This window comes from Myxocyprinus asiaticus, chromosome 20 (assembly GCF_019703515.2).
Source record: "Myxocyprinus asiaticus isolate MX2 ecotype Aquarium Trade chromosome 20, UBuf_Myxa_2, whole genome shotgun sequence".
NCBI lineage: Eukaryota > Metazoa > Chordata > Actinopteri > Cypriniformes > Catostomidae > Myxocyprinus > Myxocyprinus asiaticus.
In genome coordinates, this window is record NC_059363.1 from 30,209,501 (window position 1) to 30,234,139 (window position 24,639).

Here is a 24,639-nt window from a genome sequence, read left to right on the forward strand (position 1 = left end):
AAATAGCTGCTGTTTATCTGTTTAGAGTTGCTGTCTGCTACAAAAAAAAAAAATTAACGCTTATTTACCCCCGACTGTTATTAATTGTTACACAGTTAATTCATCAAGCTATTATGGACCAGTTCAAGCTGACAACACTGCGTGGACCACAAGAGACTACAGAAGCCTACATGTGTAGATGCATTACGCCTAAAAAGACTTAACCAATATTAATACCATTTTTATTTATTTTTATTTCGATATGCTGTTTTTAGTCAACTGTGTTGATGTGGGTGACTTGACTCTAAGTTCTTGATTTTAAGTTTTTAACCACAATGAAACTGCAATACGAGCACCATCTTGCTGCACACACAATTTTACCAGTTGTCAGGTCCCGAGTCGTGTGAAACTGCCTTGTTTAGTTTCTATTACATTGGATACATACCCGTCTTGATGTTTTCATCGTGCCAGCCACCTCGGCCTGTTTTGTTATTTATTTAAAAAATGTTCATTGCATCACAAATGTCATGGAGTCAGAAAAAAATCCTGAGTCCCAAAGGCTCGAGTCTGAGTCAAGTCCAAGTCCATTAAAATTGGACTCATGACTCGGACTCAAGTCAGAGTCCAAACTCGAGTACCTCAATTCTAGATTGTAGCTTGGTTTTGTCCAGTGTGAAAGCATGTTAATTGGACCACAATTGGCCTAGTGTTGAGCGCATCATCCGAAAGATAGAGGTGATGCGTGACCAAATGTATTTAACCTGCTGTTTTAAAGCAACAAAAGCAAGGTATAATTAATCGATTACACATTGTGTTTCATATACTAGGACAAACAGATTAAGACCGCAGTGCCCCTATGAAAAAACCATCTGTAGGTCGATTATAACTGCGTATGATAACATATTGAATAATTTGTCTTTTAAAAATGTCATGTAAACACTTAATTCTGACTGAAATCTTACGAGTTTAATTTTTTCAAAGTCAGACTAACAGCCCTGAATAATGCAATTGTAGCTGGGCTTCATCCAGCATTTAATCAGACAACAATTGGCCTCAGCGTTGTGGGCATGCTCCGAAAGACAGAGCTTTTAGAGTTAACACTTCCTCAGTTGAATTGATTATGCATTGTGTCATGTATACTTGGATAGAAAGATGAAGACTGTATGTTTGACTATTGTGCACCAACAGTATCATGAATACCAAGTATACGGACATTCCACTCATTTTACATACTCATTTTTGCATACTGTGTAGCAGGGAAGTATGCATATTCAGATCATTTCAGCCTTGCTGGATTCAAAGGTCTGCTTTCAAATGGAACGCATGACTGTGTGGTGCTATAAATGAGTATAAACGGTACACAATCACCATAGCAATATCCTAAAAACATTGTCATATTGTACGTCCCTGAAAGGCTCTATCCAACCGGAGAGAAGGGAAGAGTCCAGGTATCATTAGGGAGTCATGTTACCCTGGATGAGAGGAGCTAATGCACCGAGAGCCATAATGGACGGTGGTGTAAGATTATATGTGGGGTTGTGATGCCTCACAATGTCCAGCTCTGATGAGCACAGACAGAGGTTAGAGAGTGCAATATGTACACATGATCACAGATAAGCATCTTAGATCTTTGTTGTGAGCCACAGAGTTAATCTCTTTAGTCCTCTACTTTGTCAGTAAATGTCTCTACTGTTGATAGCAATATACAATGTGACCTCACTTGTATGTTTTCCCTTGGTTTACCCCACAATTAAATCCCAATATAACACCTCAAACACAAAGTCAACTGATCCGTGAGTGGCTTGGAGGTTTGTTTAATGGGTTGTGTGTGGGCCGTTAAGTGAAAGTTAGCGAAACCCTCTGCACTCATGTGAGAGTAACAACACCTTCACACGAGTGAGCTTGTGCCATCTCAGCAAAATAGATGCAGACTTGAATGTGGGCTAATGGTCATGCACTGTGGTTTCAGCTCTAATTTCGAAGGCAGATCACTCACAACAAACCTCTCGCGTTTAGTCATGTGAGACTTAAATCAACATAAACAGCATGATTCATTAACCTGATAGCAAATAAATACAGTAAGTCTCTCCGCAAACGTGCTGTGCCCAATATCCTGAAGACATTCCACAACAGAAAAGGCTCTTGAAGAGTCCTTACAACGTCAGTCTCCATTTAACCATTCCCATTAGATGAGATGACACAACAGATGCTTCTATCTTTGTGGAACATGGAGACACTGTATTTCAAATTGAGTGTTTCCCTTTATCCAGCTGCAGCATGAATAAATGTTTTAGGAACTACTGTAATTAGATGGTTTTAAGGGCAGTACAAATGAGTAGTTCACAGATCAAATTTAAAGAGTTGACCCAAAAATACTTTTTTTCATCATTTACTCACCCTTGTGTTGTTACCCTGTATGGCTTTTTTCTTCCGTGAAGTACAAAAGGAGATGCTAGGCAAACTGTTAGCCTCAGTCACTTTCATTGCATTGATAAAAAAATTAATAAAAAGATTAAATGAAAGTGAATGGTGACTGAGGCTGTAAGTCATTAACTTTCTGCCCAACATCATCTTTTGTGGTCCACAGAAGAAAAAGTTAAACGGAGTTGTTCCAAACCTAACTATTTGGGTCAACTAATTCATTACTGACTGAAAATCTTCTTTTCAGCTGTAGCTTTTAGTGGTGCACCAATCTCAGATTTTTTCTTGAAGTGCCCTTTGCCACACTTTTGCAAGCTATATGCCCCATACAGTAAAATTACGGTAACACTTTACAAAAAGATGAACTTTACAGACGAACTTTACAATTATTTTACAAGTATCTTAAAGTTTCATCATTACATGGACATGTTAAAGATTGTATTAGTCAAACTGGTCATGCTCAATTACTGAAAAATTCAGATGTAAATCCAGTTAAATGGGTAGCGTCAGGGTGGACAATAACAGGGTGGACATTCAGTGGACAAATTATCCACTATATGGTCTGTGATTGATATCTAGCAAACATATTTGTAAACTAATATTGATGATTTTTTTTCTGTTAGCATAAATACTGTATATTGAAATTTTAAAGAGGCCCTATTATGCTTTTTGGGATTTTACCTTTCCTTTATTGTATAATATAGCAGTTTGTGCATGTAAAAGGTCTGCAAAAGTTACAAAAGCACAAAGTCCACACCAAAGGGAGTTACTCTCTCCCACAGAAAACACTGCTCCTGAACTGCCTGAAACGCCTGGTTTCCAGTCCAGCCATTACTTCCATGACATAGCTACGTCACTATGTAATACATTTGCATAATGCCCGCCTCAGGAATGCGCTGCTCAGGAAGCCTTGGGAGCTGAAACTCGGTTATGGTAAGGGGCGTTCACATTTCCAACACACGCTCTAAGCGGTTGACCAATCACAACAGACTGGGCCAGCTGACCAATCAGAGCAGACTGGGCATTTTGGAAAAAGGGGCTTTAAAGAAACAGGAGCTACAACAGACCGTTTCAGACATAGGGTGACATGATGTGCTGCAGCAATGTACAGTATGAGAAAAATAATGTGTTTTTTGAACATTAAAGCATGTAAACCTATTCAAGTAGACACCTAAAATAAAATTATGAACCTGTAAATGAGCATAATATGGGCTCTTTAAAATTACATTAATCTTTCTTCTCATAATAGGGTGGACAATAACAAGGTGGACATTCAGTGGATAAATTATCCACTACATGGTCTGTGATTGATATCTAACAAACATATTTGTAAACGAATATTGATGATTTTATTTCTGTTAGCCTAAATAGTTATATTGAATGTATATTGAAGTTTTAAAATTACATTAATTTCCCACATATCTTCCCAATGTTATGCTTGACAACATATGACTAACACCACAAAATAAAAGGACAACATAAAACAAAATGTTACCAACTTCAAATAAAAAAAAAAGAAAAAATTGCAGAAGAGCTCTGACATATGCAATAAAATGTAAAGACATGTCATGAATAGGTGCGTTTTCTGGTGTTTTATAATACCAATGGCGCGAAACAATTAACATGCACTCGAATGTTTGACAAAATTCTCCTGCTTCTGACAGAAAACACAACAAAAGACATGCACTGATTGTTATTTATCTCCCCCAGCTCCTTCTTTCAAATGTAGCGTCCATGTAAAGCCGATATCTCACATAACTCACATGAAAGGTGTGTGTTCATTTCTCTCAATTTGTGAAACTTTCTCAGCAGTTTAGGTGTGTCGCTTATGGATTTCATACGGAACGCATTTTTTCCCCTAAATTAGGGTACGATTCCTTATTTTACGGGACATTTGGCAACATATATTTTGTTAATTAATTGTACCTGATACTGCTTCAGCATGAGGGTGTCACACTCTCCATAGATATCTATTTACAGTATGTCTCTCTCTCTCTCTCTCTCTCTCTCTCTCTCTCTCTCTCTCTCTCTGTCCGTTCACTGACAGCAGTGACAATGGTTGTCAGGAGTGGGAAATGTTAGAATTCAAGTGATAATGCACCAGTACAACAAAGAATCACCAGTATCACAAAAGGGCATCCAATCCACCTTTTTCCTTCATCCCGTGATGCTTAGCAAGAAATGTGGGCATTATTTCCGTTATCAAGTAAACAGTTGTTCGTTATCAAGTAAACAGGATTTTGAGGCGAGCGTGTATGATTCCATGAGGACAGATATCAATCACTATATCAGTGTGTTACTGAATGACACAAAACTGCAAGAGAGTCAAAGACAAAGAAAGCGTGAACAAAACCGGCGCTCTGTTTCTCCCAGATGCAGTTGAGATTGAATCTAAGAACAAACGCAACATTGAGCAAAATTATCGGTTGTTTTAGTGGAGTACCTGTGTTAGTTCAGCTTCAGATGTATGTGCTTGTTATCTTGTCACCCTGCATTTTCAAATCAGACAGACACACTGAGGAACAGCCGTGAAGTTCTCATCCTTGGGTATGTAATCGCTTTTTCAAGTTTTCCAATCGGATGGTTATTTCCTTTTAAATCCGCATGCAAGTTTAAACATTTGTTCGTGAGTGATTGACTGGTGAGAGGTGGTGCTTCGCTGCCATCTGGGACGCATCAGGACAGCATTTTAAACCTGAAATGCGATGTGGTTTGACTACCTCTGTATGCGTTTTTTTGTGATTCAATCACAAACATTTTGCACCCCGTTTACAACTATATTTAGCGTGACCATTTACGATCAGATCATCCGAAACACGTCTTATTACTAGTGCCCAACCGATATATCGGTATCAGCGTATATTTTACCGATATGCGCCGATAGGAAAACTTTTTTTCAGAACATAATGCAGAAAACAATACTTTAGAATTGGTGTCATAGGAGGGCCTGGGTAGCTCAGTGGTAAAAGACGCTGGCTACCACCCCTGGAGTTCGCTAGTTCGAATCCCAGGGCGTGCTGAGTGACTCCAGCCAGGTCTCCTAAGCAACCAAATTGGCCCGTTTGCTAGGGAGGGTAGAGTCACAAGGGGTAACCTCCTCGTGGTTGCTATAAAGTGGTTCGTTGTCGGTGGGGCGCGTGGCGAGTTGAGCATGGATGCCGCGGTGGATGGCGTGAAGCCTCCACACGTGCTATGTCTCCGTGGCAACGTGCTTAACAAGCCACGTGATAAGATGCACGGGTTGATGGTCTCAGACGCGGAGGCAACTGGGATTCATCCTCTGCCACCCGGATTGAGGCGAATCACTACATGACCACGAGGACTTAAAAAGCGCACTGTGAATTGGGCATTCCAAATTGGGTGAAAAACCCATAAAAATTAAATTTGGTGTCATAGCGTAGTTTGTCCAGCAGAGCACGCTCCAACTCCATTGTTTACAGAGCTGACTCTGAACTGACAGTGGCTCTGCTCTGCAGACAGGGTGGAGTTTAACAGTGTGGATTCACAGTTTGGTACCCCCTTCAACCGAACAATTCCAGTTGTTGCATTTATAAAATGTAATATTTAAAAGTCTGGTTTTCCAGACATTAAAATAGGATATGTAATAAAAGTAGATTTAATAAATAGTATATTTGCCCTGTGTAAATAATAATATATAGGAACTGTATCTAAAATAAATGAGGGGTGATAAATACTCATACAACAGGCTGGAAAAATAGAAATATATATATATATATATATATTTTGAATGCGTTGAAACTTGACACCGGGCGACGCACCCTAAAAACGGCACCGTTAGAACGGTTTCATGCTGAAGAGCCGCTTAAAAATACTTTTTTTTTTTTCTCTCTCTCGTAAAAGTGTAAATGCCAACACCATCATATATGTCGAAAGGACTGATGCCTGTCAACCAAAACATGAGCTCATTGATGTCATTAAATGAGTCTGCTTTATTGCATCCGTTACTCGGAGGCTGCCGTAGATGTTTAGTTTATACGTAGGGTTACGTCCTAAGTTTGATGGTGCAACGCTCAAATATTTAGTAGAGCATAAGTTGTGACTTAGGGCTCATTTACGCCACAACCAGGCTAAGTTGTAACGTACATATAGCTGCTGCAACCGGCCCCTGATGTTTATTTAGCTAATTATTTTACTTTAATTTATTCTTTATTTAAATGGTCAGCATTTGACTGATACTATACATACAGTACGATGTTTATTAAGCTATTTATTGTATTTTTATTTATTCTTTATTTTCTCAGTGTTCATTTCTAGAATTTGTTGACAATGTATAATAATAATAATAATGTCACATATTCTTTGATAAAAATATTAAAGAAAGCAGGCTTCCGAGTACCTTTGCAAAGTCATATCGGTGCAGAATCGGTGCACAATACACATAGAAAAGGTCTGTTTTCATTCCAGCTCAAAAATTAGCTATATCGGTAATCGGTGAATTTTACCTCTCTGAAATCGGTATCGGTTGGACTCTACTTATTACCAGCTGTAAACAGGGTCTAAAATGACTGCAGCCAGAGCAAGGGAATGCTATAGAATGACTTCTGGCGGAAGTCCCACCTACATTCGTTTCCCCAGTAAGACCCCCCAAAAAAGGTGGATACAGTTAAAGGGAAACTAACACGACAGTAGATTATGGACTTCTGATGCAGCAAACAAGTGGGTATACCGATGATATATGCAAATATTGATCCTTAGAATAGTTATACGCAAACAGCCCTGGGAAAAAAGCAAGCATACGTATTTGCATGTTTATTTGTTAATTTGTTTTTATACCCGTTAGCAGCCTCTTTATCCTCTTCCTGCTCACTGTGCAATGAGTCAGAATAACTACAGTAATGACTCTAGAAAATGGGCAACTTAATATTCATACAAGTGTAATTCTTACACGTTTAAAAACAAAATGGCATATTCATGTGAATTACATCATGTCTGAAAGTTTCAATAATAGAACTGCCGCTCACTGGATGTTTTTTTTTTTGGCACCAAGAGTAAACTCTATAGACTGTAGTACATGAAAACCCCAGGAGATCAGCAATACTCAAACCAGCCCGTCTGGCACCAACAATCATGCCACGGTCATGCCAAATCACTGAGATCCCCTTTTTTCCCCATTATTATGGTTGATGTGAATATTAACTGAAACTCCTGACCCGTATATGCGTAATTTTATGCATTGCACTGCTACCACGCAATTGGCCGATTAGATAAATCGTATGAATAAGTAGGTGTACAGGTGTTCCTAATAATGTGCTCGGTAAGTGTAGCGTATAAGTCATATGTACCCCTTTTATGGTGTTTTTTTATCCTTTAAGAAGCTTGACAGCCACTGGTCACTGTGTATTTTCATGTATGGAAAAGAGCAGCTTGTACATACTGCAAAATACCTTTCTTTGTGTTCCACTGAAGAAAATCATACAGGTTTGGAATGGTATGAGGGTGAGGTAATGCTAAAGAATTTTCATTTATGGGTGAACAAATGTGAAATCTGCTGGTGAGCCAATTGCATTCCTAATTATGATCAACAAATCAGTGCCCTAAAAGGGAAAATGTAATGTCTAATGCTCAGTCCTACTACATACAGAGAGAACTAAATTAAGTTAAGAATGATAAGTGTACTCTGACATGCTGACTCTGCCGTGAGCAAAGACTGAGATCAGAAATCACAGATAAACAGCACTTGGCCTGAACAACATTTACAAAGCTGAAGACCCTACAAGCTCCACAACGGAAAGCATCCTGGAAATCGACAACAAAATCCTCAGAAGAAACTGTCTTTCTTTTAAAATGGATTTTGGTAGAAATTAAAAGAGCTGAAAGTAAATAAAAACAAACATCTATTGTACAGTACTTACTGGATGGCACTTTTTTTGACAGACATATCAAATTGTCCAATGGTTGGAGAGACCAACACACAAGAACATTGGCACCATAGCATCTTAAACAGTTACTGGCAAAATGCTGGCCAAAATTACATGTATGCATTAAATACTCCATAAGTGCACTCACTGTGGTTATACACATGGAAATAAATTTGAAAGGCAGGGACAGATTTGCTTCCACTTCAGCAACCATTAATTGAGACCCATCTGTTCAGGGCACTATTACAGTACCCCAACTGTATCCTCCAGAACTGCAAAACCAAGATGAACGCCATCTGGGTCCATCATGGCATTTCACTTAGAGTCACTGATTACAGCTCGACCCGCTAGCCTTGCACCTGAGGGCCTTCAGGCCACAGCAAAATATACACGCTCACACAGTGAGATAAAACATAGGTAAAGCCAGCTCAGATGTACACAAAATCATTAAAAACACTCCCTGGCTCCAGAAAGCGGGGAAATGATTGCATTGGTTAGTTCCCATGATCCTCAGCTTTTTCATACTATAAATAGCACACATGCTCTGGGCTCAGATCATGTTCTGTAACACAGTTAATGACCATGCTGTTCCATGATGGCAAACAGTGCCTTGCTCTGTGAGACCATGCCCACAAACATCAACTCCAATGTAGCACTTCCTTCTCCAAACAAATCTCAAATAGTTGTGTGATTGAGAGCTTGGTTTTCCAATTTCCAATGGCTTGTGAACTTCTGTAAAGTAGTGTGGAAAGGTTGGGTGTCGTTTTAGGCACTTGCTGTGCAGATGTGTCCCTGCTGTCTCTGATTGATGCAAGGCACAGCAAGCTTGACTCCAAAACACATCTATCTGTTCAAGCAGTCTTGTGATTTTCAGTGTCTGGCCTGAATGCGAGCTGCATGTGGATGTGTGCTCTTGGTTGTTACTGTAATGCCTACGGCTGTCAGTACAAATCAATGCCGATTCCCTACATCTACTGCTAATCTTTACTGGTCCACACAACAAATCAGTGGTCATATTTCACCTCAAAATCAAATGTGTACCCCCTGATTATTTTAAGGATTTTTATTGTTATTATTTTTATTATGACATTAAAGACAATTTAGCACATTTTCTCTCATTATGCACATGCAAAAAAAAAAAATGATATAAAGCTATTATTGTCATATTTGAAGTATTAAAATAAAGTATTTCTACATCATGGTAGTATTTGTTGTACTGCTTTTTTTTTTTTATTATTTTAATGTTTCTTGAGGTTCATTTATAATAGTAATAAAGTTTTCCACCCCCATTCTGACCCTCTGTTACATCCCGTACATGTGTCTGTGTTTTGTTTTTTTGATGTGTTGTACTCTCTCACACATTCTCTCTCCCCATCTCCTCCTATCTTGCTCACAGACACTTACCATTGGATCATCGTTATCAGTCTGACGTCATCACCTACCTCTGCCAATCTGCCATTACTCTGCCTGTTTTAAAACCTGTACAAAATGCCATATCGACAGTTTGGAGTTATCTGTGCTTGTTAAAATTGTAATGTTCTCTGTGTATCATTGTGCTGTCCTGTTGTTCCGGCATTTTGTCACTCATTATTATTGCTCAGTCATCGTTCTACAACTGTGTAATTTGTGCGTTAAAATGGGCAAAAGATGACAGGTGGGTCACGTGACTTACATGGTGCACACGTAGTTACATTGTTTTTGTATTAGAAACACTAGTTAAGGAGTGAGGGCCACCCATTGTAAGTTTTGTGTTTATGTTATTGTGATACTATAACTAAGCCCTGAAGATTAGGTTTGTTTTGTTCTTTTATTTGGCGCCGCTCACATCCCTTTTCTCCATTTTGTCTATAGTACAGTAAATATTGTAAATACTTCAAATTTTCACTTTTATTACTCACCATTTACTGCATCTACCATTGTACAGTTGTGCTCAAAAGTTTGCATACCCTTGGAGAACTGGTAATATATGTACATTTTTAAAGAAAACATGAGTGAGCAGGCTAAACACATTTCTATTATTTCTTATGGGATTCATATTCAACTGTAGGTTATAACAGAATGGCACAATCAAAACAAAACATGGCAACAATGAAAAAAATGAAATACCCTTAGTAAATGTCTGCATACCCTTAGATCTTAATACTGTGTATTGCCCCCTTTAGCATCAATGACAGCGTGCAGTCTTTTGTAATAGTTGTCTATGAGGCCCCAAATTCTTGCAGGTGGTATAGCTGCCCATTCGTCTTGGCAAAATGCCTCCAGGTCATGCAAAGTCTTTGGTCGTCTTGCATGAACCGCATGTTTGAGATCTCCCCAGAGTGGCTCAAAGATATTAAGGTCAGGAGACTGTGATGGCCACTCCAGAACCTTCACCTTTTTCTGCTGTAACCACTGGAGGGTCAACTTGGTCTTGTGCTTAGGGTCATTGTCGTGCTGGAAAGTCCAAGAGCGTCCCATGCACAGCTTTCATGCAGAAGAATGCAAATTGTCTGGCAGTATTTTCTGATAACATGCTGCATTCATCTTGCCATCAATTGTCACAAGATTCCCCATGCCTTTAGAGCTCACACACCCCCAAAACATCAGTGAGCCACCACCATGCTTCACAGTGGGGATGGTATTCTTTTCACTATAGGCCTTGTTGACCCCTCTCCAAACATAGCGCTTATGGTTGTGACCATAAAGCTCTATTTTGGTCTCGTCACTCCAAATTACAGTGTGCCAGAAGCTGTGAGGTGTGTCAAGGTGTTGTCGGGCATATTGTAATCGGGCTTTTTGTGGCATTGGCTTCTTTCTGGCAACTCGACCATGTAGCTCATTTTTGTTCAAATATCGTTGTATTGTGCTCCTTGAAACAATCACACCGTCTTTTTCCAGAGCAGCCTGTATTTCTCCTGAGATTACCAGTGGGTTTTTCTTTGTATTCCGAACAATTCTTCTGGCAGTTGTGGCTGAAATCTTTCTTGGTCTACCTGACCTTGGCTTGGTATCAAGAGATCCCCGAATTTTCCACTTCTTAATAAGTGACTGAACAGTACTGACTGGCATTTTCAAGGCTTTGGATATCTTTTTATATCCTTTTCCATCTTTATAAGTTCCATTACCTTGTTACGCAGGTCTTTTGACAGTTCTTTTCTGCTCCCCATGGCTCAGTATCTAGCCTGCTCAGTGCATCCACATGAGAGCTAAAACTCATTGACTATTTATACACAGGCACTAATTGCAATTTAATAAGCCACAGGTGTGGGAAATTAACCTTTAATTGCCATTTAAACCTGTGTGTGTCACCTTGTGTGTCTGTAACAAGGCCAAACATTCAAGGGTATGTAAACTTTTGATCAGGGCCATTTGGGTGATTTCTGTTATCATTATGATTTAAAAAGGAGCCAAACAACTATGTGATAATAAATGGCTTCATATGATCACTATCCTTAAATAAAAGATGTATGATCAGTCATATTTTCAAAATCAAGGCCAAAATTTCACAATTTCTGCCAGGGTATGCAAACTTTTGAGCACAACTGTATATAAATAGACCACTTTGTTTTGGGGAATATATCTGTTGTCTTGGTCTTTTCTGTGCCCAGAATCCATGACAATAATGTATTATTAATGTTACACCCTTTATAACCCTAGACATATTGGGTTGTAACATTAATGGGAGTTCGTCCGGGATTTGAACACAAGACCTCTAGCAGAAACACTTGGTTTTGGTGCTGCTTCACCTTTAAGACTTGACAGTAAACGCCCACTGTTCTGACTGACACTCAACTCTTGACTGACCTACTCTCTCCTTGCCATCTCACTGCTCAGTGCTACTGGGCGGGGCAACGGAAGTGTTAAGGTAAAGTAGGCAGATGCAAATATCTATCATAGTGTGACATCACAATGTGGAGGAAGTAGAAAAAGAGTTGTTTTGGGCAGCTTGGTTTCAACAACTGCTCTTTTTGCAGTGAGGAGGAAGTTGATTTCTAAAACTTACAGTATGTTTTTACAGAACGATGTCAGTTAAAAGATCAAGGAAAATTTGACTCATGTCATGACCCCTTATATGTATTTAGATTTAAATAAAATTGTGCATTACAGTAATTTTTAACTACATTTTTAATATAACCATAATATATAACTGTACTACAGTACCTACAAAAAGGAAATCAAAGTAAAATCTGGACGCATTACGCAAATGGGAATTTGGGAGGAAAATTCAAAATCTCTGTTTTTCCTTTTGATTTTGGGATGAAATGTGACCCGGACATGTTTCTATCCTCTCGTTTACATGTCAGGGTACATTTATATTTGAACATTAAAATAATACATTCACGGCAGATATAAGGAAAATCAAGAAAGAGAAAATACAGACAGCAAATTTTCCTTCATGTGTCTCTATGTAGAAAAAATTAATTATGCATGTTTGCAAGCCTTCGGGTAGGTCGAATTAGATTAATGTCAGTTTAAAACACAAGTAATTACATAATGGCTTACTGGCTTTTCTTTTTTTTAACCAACCTTACCACAAGAGCAAAAACCATAGTTACAAGAAGTTAAGGTTCATGCCTGCCAGGAATTCTGACAGACAAGGAAAGCAGCCCCCATTCTGATTCCCAGGGTTATGCAATGCCCCTAAACAGAAGGCAAAAAACTCAAGTGGCATTATGTAACAGATTCTGTGCATTCAAACATCTTCTGAGAGAAAGAGATGGGAACAGAGAGAGAACATAAAAAAAGGTGATGATGAGGGTGAGAACAGTGTGGTAACTCTACGCACCTACACAGAGATAATAATGTTTGTGTATAGTACATAAGAAGGAATCAAAGAGGAAGACAGCATGTTTTGTCTATATTGCTGAAACAGAAGGAAAACAGGATGGAGATATCCTCTCAAATTTCTATGCACCCAGCAATCTGAAATAGAAAGCATTCTTTACTTCTGTTCAGAAAGGAGCACAGGCCCTGAGTGTACATGCACTGCTTCTAAAATACTGTAGTTTTGTGTATGAATCTGGAGTCAAACTTCTAAATTGAAGAAAGTACAAAAGATAAGAAACTGTTAAATTCTATGTAACTCCTTTTTATTTGAAGCTTTTATGGTTGACTGTACAAGAAAACACAGTGTCTGCTAACAGCTGTTCAATAAATGAATAAAAGGTTCAGCTGAAAGTTTGAAGATTCTCCACTCAATACAGTGGCTTACCACTTAGGTTTGAAACAGAATATAGTCAGAAAGGAATTTACAGAAACACATGCAATGATTCCCAAAAACTACATATATATATATATATATATATATATATATATATATATATATATATACACACACACACACACACACACACACACACACACACACACACAATATAATATAAATATATATATGGAGAAACAGGCTTTGCTACTAAAATTTTGTAGTTTTTATCATTTTCATTTGATATATTTTACATTCAGTATGAACTAACATTAAAAAAGCACTAAACTTAATTGTTTATATCTCTAATCTATGAAGTCAACCGTCAGGCATGGTGTCAAAAGTGAGTGTTAGTCCTAGTTTCCATTCACTTTAAGTCTAGACTGAAGCCTTGTATATTGCTGTCCCCTTCATTCTCAAATGTTCCACTAAGTGACATTTTCATATTCATAGGAAAGCACTGCCGAGGACCAAAAGAGGAGTTGGAGCCACGCTCCTGCACTTCCACAGCTGTACGGAATGTGTCTTGGCTTCAACTTGAGGCTAATAAAAGAACAGTCAACCGCATCCATCCTGACCAACTCCCTTATGACGTACACCAAGGTCTGAGGTGAAACCCTACATTGTCCTTTCTTCTGCACTATCCCATCAAGCACCACGTAACAACACTGTGACATCAACAACACACATATATGAATGCAGCACAGGTCCAAATCCTCCTTTTTGCCCAATAAACTATTTCTAAGTGCAAAAACCATCAAAACCAGCTATAATGAAGTACCTTAGACTTGTGTCCTAAACCCTTTGGTAATTTATTGATGCTTTAAGAAGTGCTAAGTATTCAAGCATTTACAGGAAAATTCCAGGTTTAATACAAGTTAAGGAGATTAACAGCATTTGCATAATGTTGATTTACACAAATTTAGACTCGTCCCTCCTTTATTTAAAAAAAGGCAAAAATCGTGGTAACAGTAAGGCACTTTACAATGAAAGTGAATTGGGCCAGTTCATAAATGCTAAAATACAGTTTCAAGTGTACTGTACATAGCCAATGCTTTATTATAAACTATACATACAGATATAAAACATATTGAATGCTGAAGTTTACTTTGCTGAAGTTTAAAATCTCAAAACTACTATTTTCTCTGGCTGCCGTTCAGTCACTACAAGTATAACTGGCTGTAACTTGCTAAACGGCCACGTCCTTCTCAGTCTGTATCACGCACACGCTGGGTCTCACTCGCGCAGTTTCGTTTTTGAAAATGCTTCAGATGACAGTAAGTGAGAGTTTTCGGGCGATGCAAAGCTTGACCGTATTTTTCGCATGCCTGGTTCACCACTTGTGGGTGAAGTCTCCATTCTCAGTACAGCAAATCCACTCCCTTGTTATTATGCCTGGGACATGCATCGTGCGTAATGAATAACATGCACTGCTCCACACAATCTGATTCTGTATTATGTGAAGTTGAGTCAAATGTATACCCCCGGATAATGTATATATGCCAAAGTGGGGAAAAACATTAGTGAAGTTTTGCCCATTGCACAAATGTGCCTGGGTTTGTTCCTGGCAGGCAGCAGAACAACCCGGGACACCTTTCTACTATCGCTTGAAGTTTCGGGAAGTAAAAAAAAACAACACCATTAATTGTTAAATGTATGCATTAAACAAAATATATAAATCGCAGTAATCAACATATAAATTAGGGCTGGAAAATTTTATATTATATATATTTATATAAAACTTTTCAGAGATAAGGCTAGTAATCAATTTTATCTCAATAAAGTCATGTTAACACGTATAATGCTTACATCTCATGGCCATCCTTTTAAAACAGTATTTATTTTAGCGTTTAAGGACATCTCCCATTAATTTCCACTGTAAGTGCCGCAATATTATGCCACAAATGCAGTTGATTGAGCCTAACTTTTTTTAAACCCCAACATTCCTTTAATATTTCCCCCCTACCCAAAAATGACAAATCTGTTTGGACAGAAAAAAATAAAAAAAATAAAATAAAAATGCATCTAACCATATCATTGTGCATAGTTTGGACAGCAAAATAAACAGGCTCATCAACTTTTAAATGGGAGGAGAAAATGCGTTTCCATATGTTTTATCGTTGAAATCAAAAGCAGGGACTAAAATTAAAATGTTTTTCATTTATGTGTGTCCATTGGGTGGACAGAAACATCTTTTACTTAAATGGTTTTGCTTCAGGGCCCAGATTTTACATTAAAAATCAAGTGGTGACCCAACATAGTCCTAAAATTGTTTCGCCTACAAAACTGAACAAAACGGTCCTTAAAATCATACATTGAAATGTATTAATATTTTGATTAAAAGGTCTTCGGCATGTCACGGAAGACTACATCCACAACATACAATAAGGCAAAGAAATGTGTGAAGCAGTGGTTTTCTTCAGGATCAAAGCACATATTTGTGTTTAACAAATAAAAGAGTGAATCCCTATTTTTTTTTGGACAACAGGAAGTGGTGTAACTCTGAAAATTTACTGTGATAAACCATTTAGTCTTTTGGCTTCATGAAAAAATTATTGGAGCTAAATTAACCGGTTATTAAAGCTGATGTAATTTAAACAATATTTTAAAAACAGCTTTCTGAATACACCCCTCATCTGCTGTTGTTCAAACAGTCAGATAATCCCGCCCCCAACTGGGTGTAAACAGGTCGCTCAAAACAAACACAGGAATTTTTAAAGTGCCACAGAGACACAACATTTTCAGTTTGAGAAAATGCATCTATGAATGTCTTACTTACAGTTGTCTCATATTAAACTGGGATATAGAAGAAAGTATTTTAACACTGAAAAAGTTACATACTTCAGATGTAATCAGTTACCAGCATTTAAAAATAAAGTTTTCACTCTGAAATGATTGAAAGGGACTTTGTTCCTGGTTTCGGTTACATTCTACTAAAAATTTAGTTTAGTTTTTAATTTTGCTTTCGTTCTTTGAACAGTTTTTAGTCCCTGATCAAAAGGCAGTGCGTCCAATCAAACAACAATTTTTGCCCTCTGCTGAGTGACTCCAGCGAGGTCTCCTAAGCAACCAAATTGGCCCAGTTGCAAGGGAGCGTAGAGTCACATGGGTAACCTCCTCGTGGTCGCTATAAGTGGTTCTCGCTCTCAATGGGGTATGTGGTAAGTTGTGCGTGGATCGCGGATAATAGCATCCGTGACCTATTAAACATTAATGTAGGCAAGAGAGGTCAAATATTAATGTTGAATTAAGCTTTTACATGTACGGTAAAACTTTATAGTTTTATTAATTTAAAAATTCACGCAATGATTCAGTAAAGGATACTTTGTCAAGCAAACTCTCAGGCCTAAACCAATGCAGCTCCTATAGTTATTATGAGTGAATATGAAGTAATGCTCGTTTGCGGTTATTAAAACTTCATGTTCTGCCACTGAAATATGAAATTCTTCTTAGCGTCTGTTTCCATGGTGACTCGAGAATTCTGTGATCTGCTGAGAATGCCTTTCTGAGTTCACCGTGAATGTGCACAAGCTCGAGTTTCAAACTCACGGTTGAGTGAACGAACCCCGCGCAGGTGTTCTGGAACCCACATACCGTGAGTAAGCAAGTTTTGGGTTAATCAACCGAGAGTTCAGGGTTTACGTCACGGCAAGTTAACCTTGCTTTCTGGAATACCCCTCGGGCGTAGAGGTCTTCGTGGGTCCAACAATTCGTGCCCGAACCCAAAGAGATCCAGAAATGTACTACCCGGACCCGAACCAGACCCGTCTATTATTTGAAAGCTTGGACCCGTACCCATGCAGAACCGAGAAATGCCGGACCCATCTATTATTTGAAAGTTGCGACCCGGACCCGGCCGGGAGACACAGACCCGATAGGCACCAATTTTACAGCTAATTGCTAACAAGTTAATTTACAAGTTGTGAAAACAAAACATTGTGACTTACCTAATGTTAGGTTAGTAGCCTTCTCCCCTGTGCCTGGCTATGACGCATATAATCCATCCTCCTTGCCAAGCAAGTTGGTCAAATACATCCAGGATTTCTGTGATTCCTCTCTTGCTGATTGAAACAGCATAGCTAATCCACTCATTATTTCAGCTTCAAAAGTCCACTTGCTCTCACGGTGACGGATGACAAACATGACCTGTTTAGAATCAGCTTTATAGTTTTTTTTGTATCTCGCATACGATAACTTCGACTGATTGCCCTTTTGAACTATAATAACGATTGCTCGTTCATTGCCACGGCTGCTAATATTAGCATTGCTAATTTGATATCGTGTCACTTAACTCTGCTCTGCCTCTGACATCACTCAGCTCGTTGTGGCTCCGCTCTGTTTTTCACCTTATTTCCCAGCCTAATTTTACAATGTTGCAAGTTACACACACAGCACCATCATCGTCAGTGCTGTCTGATCACGGCCTGGTCTTCTCGGATCGACTCGGGTATTACACATAATGTTAAACAGACCCGGGACGCGCAGCAATAGAATGGGACCCGACACGGACCCGGCTGACCGTATAAAACATGGATCCAAACCCTTGCGGGTCCCAGGTCAGGTCTTGGGTCCTCGGGTAAGGGTGGACCCGTGAAGACCTCAACTCAGGTGAAAAGTGGCGCGAAACACAATGGTGCACGCTCTAAAGATGTATTCAATAACTCACAAGATAATATCTGATGAAGCCGCATATTAACGCACACAACCTATGGCGACTAGATTTTAAATTATTGTCGCAATCAAATATTTTTGGTTGCATTTGCGACCACTTTAGTCGCAGTCTGGAGCTCTGTAAATAAGAGCTGAAAAATAATCTCAGTGTTTACCACACAGACACTGATGCACTGATGAATAACCTTATAAATATGAGAGCAGGGATGGTAAGGTCAAGTGGGAGAGTCTGGTCAAGTGTTTAATGCATTGAGAAGTAATGGGTCAGTGCTGGGCAGAAAGTAGATACAAATCAAGAGCTCTGCTGTTTTCAATGTAATGCACAGTGATCTTCCAGCTCCTCAAATATCCAAACAGAGCCATGTGCTCTATTATTAAAGAAAACATCCAAGTCTATAAAAGCAAACTGACTTCTGATCTTCAAGTTTTCGTTTTAGTCTTTATAAAAAATTACAAAAAAGCCCCATATCTGGTCAGGAGAGTGGGAACATAACACAAAAAGAAATAAAAGTGCAATTGTACCATACCTACAGACGCAAGTGTTTGTAACTGTTACAGAAGTGGGCAATAAAATGTTCTGAATCTAAACTTGCTGTCACTGAAATCAGCAATCTCAAAATAAGAAGCTGAAATTCTGTTGATCTCTTCGTCTGCAAATGTGGTTCAGCTAACATTTGGGTCTTATTAAAGAGTTATGACATTTCCATAGGGTGGTGAGTGGTTAATTGGACACATATTAATTGTATGATCAATCGAAAACTGTAAATTTGGCATCGGCTGTGTATGAATTCATAAATCTGGACTCAATAATCAACACCTGCACAAGCAAATCATCGCGTTCCTTCATTAAACAGCCAGCGTGGTCAAAACATCACGTTGATGGTATTTCAAATACAATTTAAGAATACAACGGAGGGAAAAGAACAAACAAACTTACCAAAATACACAGTCTTTTCGCATTTAGGGCACTTTGAAGACATCGTCTCTTCTTCAACGGGTTTGACGGAGAACGGATTCCTCTATTTCATCTACGCGCGCTAGACGACCAATGGTTGAGAGAACCGCGAGCGTCCCACTATAAACGCCGCTCTGTATTTGCATAGCCCCGCCCTCTTTGACAGGTCCAGCTCTCTAATTAGTCAGGCTACCGGTCAGTCACCTAATAGACGGGGCCGTCTGGCCACCGCTGCTGGCGGGGGTAACTGTCTACTTATTGTCACTGGCTTTTCCTTTTCTCATCCTTCAACGTCAGTGTGAAGGCGTCCAACAATAGCTCCTTTCACTTCTCATGAATAACGATTCTTCAACATATGCCAGACCATTACTAGTCTAAATCAGGAGCAGGAAGATTTTGACAGATTTCAGCCATGATTACACTTCTCCTTTTGTTTGAGGTTGTGGTCAATGACTGTATTACGTTTTAGGCTGATTTGTACCTTATTATATCACTTTTCCACACATCCTAAAATGGCTATAACCATGTCTTTTATAGATCCCAATCCTTTGCCAGCTCCTACAGCCTTTTGCACCAACCACACCTTTTTGTTATTATAACTTAAAAGGTTGCATTGGAATAACAACTGGATTGATCTAGTTGAGATAACTCAATTATCCAAATTTTTGTTGGTTGAACTTGTGATAAACTTAGAAAAACTTCAGCAGAACTCAAAAATATAAGACAACAATGTACATCACATTCACATATTCTGATTCTCAGCACACAGTTATATTTTTACTGTTTGCTGCTTTTATTTATGCAGATGGTTATGTTCATTGTCATTTTCAGTTATTTATAATGCAGCAATAATTCAGAGCTAATCTTTTTACTTGATATATTTATTGATTGTCACCATGATTATGATTTACGAGTAATGTATTGAGGACCAGGTGTGTCTGCTTTGTTATCATGTGCCTTTAAATGATACAGGCAAGAGGCATTGGTCTCTTATAAAGTACTGATTATTTGTTTTCAAATGGCAGTTTGATGCATTACTGTTAATGAAATAAGTCAGGCTTTTACTTGATAAACAATTAAATTAATTAACTAGTCCAACTTCAGAGTTCAATTTGAATTCAATTAGGATCAAGTTGGTTGAACTAAGAAAGACAAGTTTATTTAAAAAGTCATTATGCTCATTTGACATGTTCTATGTAGCTTAGTTGAAAGAGCTTTCCATCTCAGGTTGGCAAAACTTAAAATTTTAAGGCAGCATGGACACTTAGTTTTTAAGTTGAAATTTATTTATTTTTTACAGTGATGTTTTTCCCAGTCACTTCCAGTTTTGGATTTTCAGTTAGTAGAGGAAATGAGCACCTATCCAGACTACCCAAACACATTCAAATCCTACTATCTTCTGCAAATCCCTAAATTGCTTAGTTAATTAGTCAAACAGCACCCTAGTGAACATTTAAGAGATTGCTGTTTTGAAAGTGTCACTTGATAGTCTAGATGTTAAATCTCTCTCTCTCTCTCTCTCTCTCTCTCTCTCTCACTATAGCTAATTTCAGCAAGAGGACTTCAAGTCTTGCAGTGTCATGTTAATTCAGGTTAATTTGCGTGTCAGTGTAATAGCGTCAGTAAGTTTGCTGTATCAGCACATTTACACATGCTGCAAATGGAGGGGGAGGGGGGGGGGGGGGGTGGGATGTAGTAGGTTCTGTGGAGAGTTTGTTAATTTGTTCTCATACTGTACAAATGAATGGTTATTAAAAGTTAAATAGTGTTTGGGGACAAAAGCAAAGTTTTGAAAATGTTACCATTTATCTTACATAAAATGTCAGTAATATGCAGTTATATTCATATTTATATATGTATATTTTTCTTTTCAAATTCTTTTTATTTCAAGCCCATGCTAATCTATTGGGACAAGTGGTGAACAGGTGCCTTAGTCCCTCTGTGTCACATAAATACCCGTACTTGCATCTTTGCCCTCATGGGTCATAAAAGGTCAACATGTTTTCAAGAAACATTTTTTTTTTCTTTTTTTCTGGCCAGTAATGGTGGAAATGTTCAATGGCTTTTTTATAGCCAAAACTTAAAGGTATTTACCTACACAGAAGTTGACTTTCAAAAATAAACCTAGACTGAGAAATATTCACTGGAGTAAAAAGTATGACAACTAGTCCTGATCCAGAGACTATTTAGCCTGAGACAGAACACTTTTTAATGAATATTATAATGAATGGGAGATATTGGAACACTCAATATGGCAGATGTAGAAAAGAAAGTCCTACCGTACAGGCAGAAGAGCCAATCACCGTTTAGATACAGACATTGCCTGCCAGTCATCTCAAGAACACGTATGTGCATTAGCTGGATCATCCTGAAAAATGTAAAAAAAAATTTAGCATGATCTGAGCTAAAGAAGCATCATTTATGATACTTTTGTTGTCACATTTTAGTGTTGATTTGAAACATAGTCTTTGATCATAATCTTGACCAAGCATTTTTGAAATTTCTGTATTTCCCATTTCCAATCAAGTAGATAGAACTTTTATGCCGCTTGTATCCACAGAAAAATAGCTGCCTGGGAGCATTCCAAAGATGGCCGCAGAGTGGACTGATGCCCTGATCTCCCCTAAAAAGCACTATATGCAAATGTTAATGGAGATTCAGTAGAATTGAAGCAGAACTTGCCTATTAATTGCCTATTATTGTATTCTGCAGTCTGGGAAAACAGCATCAGGTGTCTTTGGAGACCGAAAAGGCAGACAATGCACAGACTCCACATTATCTCACACTAGACCTTAAACAACTCAACCAAACTCCATTATCAGACAGTCGCATATCTGCGACAGGGCTGGAGAAGTCCTTGGAGCATGTGAGAAACTCTTAAACATGATACTATTACACAGATGGTATTGCTGCAAAAGCCTCTAGCCATACTCCAAGTTTGAACAGATATGGATGCTAAGGAATGTCAAAGTCGTCCCTTGGTATTTGGCTTGACTCTTGGCCTAAGATAACAGTACACTGACCCCATCCCTCACTCTCGCCAGACACTCTTCAGATTGTAGCCATGTTTTATTTTATTTATTTTTTTTTTCACGATGGGAAGATCTGACATTGAGCTCTACTCAGAAGTACACTCTCCAGTGGTCCTCCTTTGGGAGTTCCCTCTTCTCTTGAGTATCTCTGTTTAATCTAATCAGAGCAGCTATATTAGCTAGTTTACTTACACATCGTTCATGTCTTTGTCAAATCAATGTTTGTCTAGAGCAAGTGGACAAGTTAATGCTTCTCTAACGGTCACTTGAAAGGGTGCAAAACTGTAATAAGTCTCAGGAGGAGAGCGAAGGAGAAATTCAGAGGTCCCATTTTGACATCATCACGTGTCTCCAACGGCAGCTTATTGTGATGGTCAAGCATACTGTGTAGCACCTGACAGGAAAACACAAGCCACTAATCAACAGCAATTATGTAATGAGGGAAATTCTGGAGGATGTTTTGCTTACAGTGGTGAGTGGTTGGTTGTACAGATTGGCACAAATATAGAGTCCACTAGTGAAAGTGCTTCTATTTTGCACTCATTTATTCTTTAATATAAATATTATCATTACAAATTAAATGATCAGTATAATTTTTTTTTTTTTTTTTAAATTAAGGAATGTTCTGGGCGAAAACAACTTTTCAAATGGATGGAATCTGTAGCATTCATCTATGCACGTTTATGCATAGTGGTCACTACAGTGGACAGCTATTCAAAACCCATTTTCTTGTATACGCATGGCTTTTGATGGTTTAGTCAGTGGACGCTATTGCATCATCCCATACACTGCCAACCATTGGCCAGCCGTTGTAAGTACAACAACATTTTCTCAAATCCAAGATGGCCGACGGAGTGCCAAAAATGCTGGCTAGCACAGGAATATCTTGCCAATTCTTCTATAGAAGGAGACCCTTGCAGGTAAATAAAATTTGGTAACATCAAGTAACTACTAAGGAGTAATACAATTGTACATTTTTTGAAGTATTGCATTTATTTTTGGAGGAAATTACAATTAATCATCTGTCCACTAAATTGGACATCATGCATCACTGGCTATATGTCAACTACAATTCATTCTATTACTGCGACTTTGTTGTTCTTGAAAATACTTCATCTGCAGTAACTTTTTGGGCTGTAATCAATTGATTTATGTTTTTAGAATGTAACTTGCAGTTTATGTGACAAAAACAACATTTTGTGCAGATTAGTTCCATTATGTGAGTAACAGTTAGTGTCTTTATATTTTTTAGATCTCAGGTGTAGTTCAAGATAGAAAGGCCTACAAGATAGTGGAGCAATTACAATCAGAGTCAAGTGAGGATGATGCTAGTGGCAGTGATGAGGAATGGTTGCCAGAAAAAGGATTAGGAAATGCTAGCAGTAGTGATAGTGGAGCTGAGGATGCAGAGGGAGTTGAGGATGCAGAGGGAGTTGAGGATGCACCACCTGACAGAGCTCAAGGACAGAAAAAAGCATACATGTCTGGAAAACCAAAGACAACCAGTTTGAGGGAGACTTGCCTTCTTTTTTAGGAGAGTGGAAAGTTAATGATGAGAGAACAGAACCAATAGATTTCTTTATGCATCTATTTCCTGAAGATCTGATGAATGATTTAGTGCACAATACAAACCTGTATGCACTCCAAAAATGAAAAGAAAATCTGGCCTTGACAAAAAATGAAATAAAGACATTTTTAGGAATCAATATGGTCATGTCATAACTCAAATACCCAAGATCAAGTATGTAATGGTCATCAGAGGAAGGGCTTCGTCTTGATTTGATAGCAAATGCCATGCCAGTGAACAGATTTGAGCAGATTCTGAGGTACATTCACTTTGTTAATAATTACCCACAGGAGGCAGAAAATGCTGATAAGCTCTTCAAAATCAGACCAGTGTTAGATGCACTCAAGAAAACCTTCCATTCAGCAGTCAATCCGGAAGAGTTTCAATCGATTGATGAGCAGATCATTCCCTTCAAAGGCTGCCTGTCTCTCAAGCAGTACATCCCGAAAAAAAAAAAAAAAAACCCTGGGGTGTGAAAGTGTGGGTGGGAGCAGGGTCCTCTGGATACATGTACAGATTTGAAGTGTATCAGGGTTTAGCTGGGTGGGGTCAGGTCAGTCAGTTGGGAATGGCTGCAGATGTAGTCATGCGCCTCTGTGATGACATACAGCAAAAGAATCACAAGGTGTTTTTTTGACAATTTCTTCTCCGCCATTCCACTCATTCAGGCATTGCAACAACAGGGCATCTATGGCACTGGCACTTGCAGAATCAACAGGCTCCAGGGAGCACAACTGAATCTAAAGAGTGAAAAGCAACTCAAAACAGAAGGAAGAGGAGCTTGCTCTGTTGTCAGCAACGCTGAAAACATCACTGTCACACATTGGCTTGATAGTTCAGTGATCCACATGGCATCTTCCTGTGTTGGCCAGTCCCCACCAGATTTGGCCCAGATATGGAGCAAGAAAGAAAAAAAGATGCTCAACATCTAAAGGCCATTTTCTGTGAAGTTG

The 24,639-nt window shown here is 38.6% G+C and overlaps 1 protein-coding gene across 1 annotated transcript in view; it reads right to left on the bottom strand.

Annotated features, from left to right (window-relative positions):
- Nucleotides 1-19,189, bottom strand: part of LOC127411358 (cysteine-rich protein 2-like) — a 32,680-nt gene extending 13,491 nt beyond the window's left edge. Inside the window, exon 1 of the mRNA XM_051646878.1 lies at nucleotides 19,070-19,189. Coding sequence (XP_051502838.1) covers nucleotides 19,070-19,112 — 43 coding nt within the window. The 5' untranslated portion in view covers nucleotides 19,113-19,189. The remainder of the gene's footprint in view (nucleotides 1-19,069) is intronic.
- Nucleotides 19,190-24,639: the final 5,450 nt, after the last annotated feature.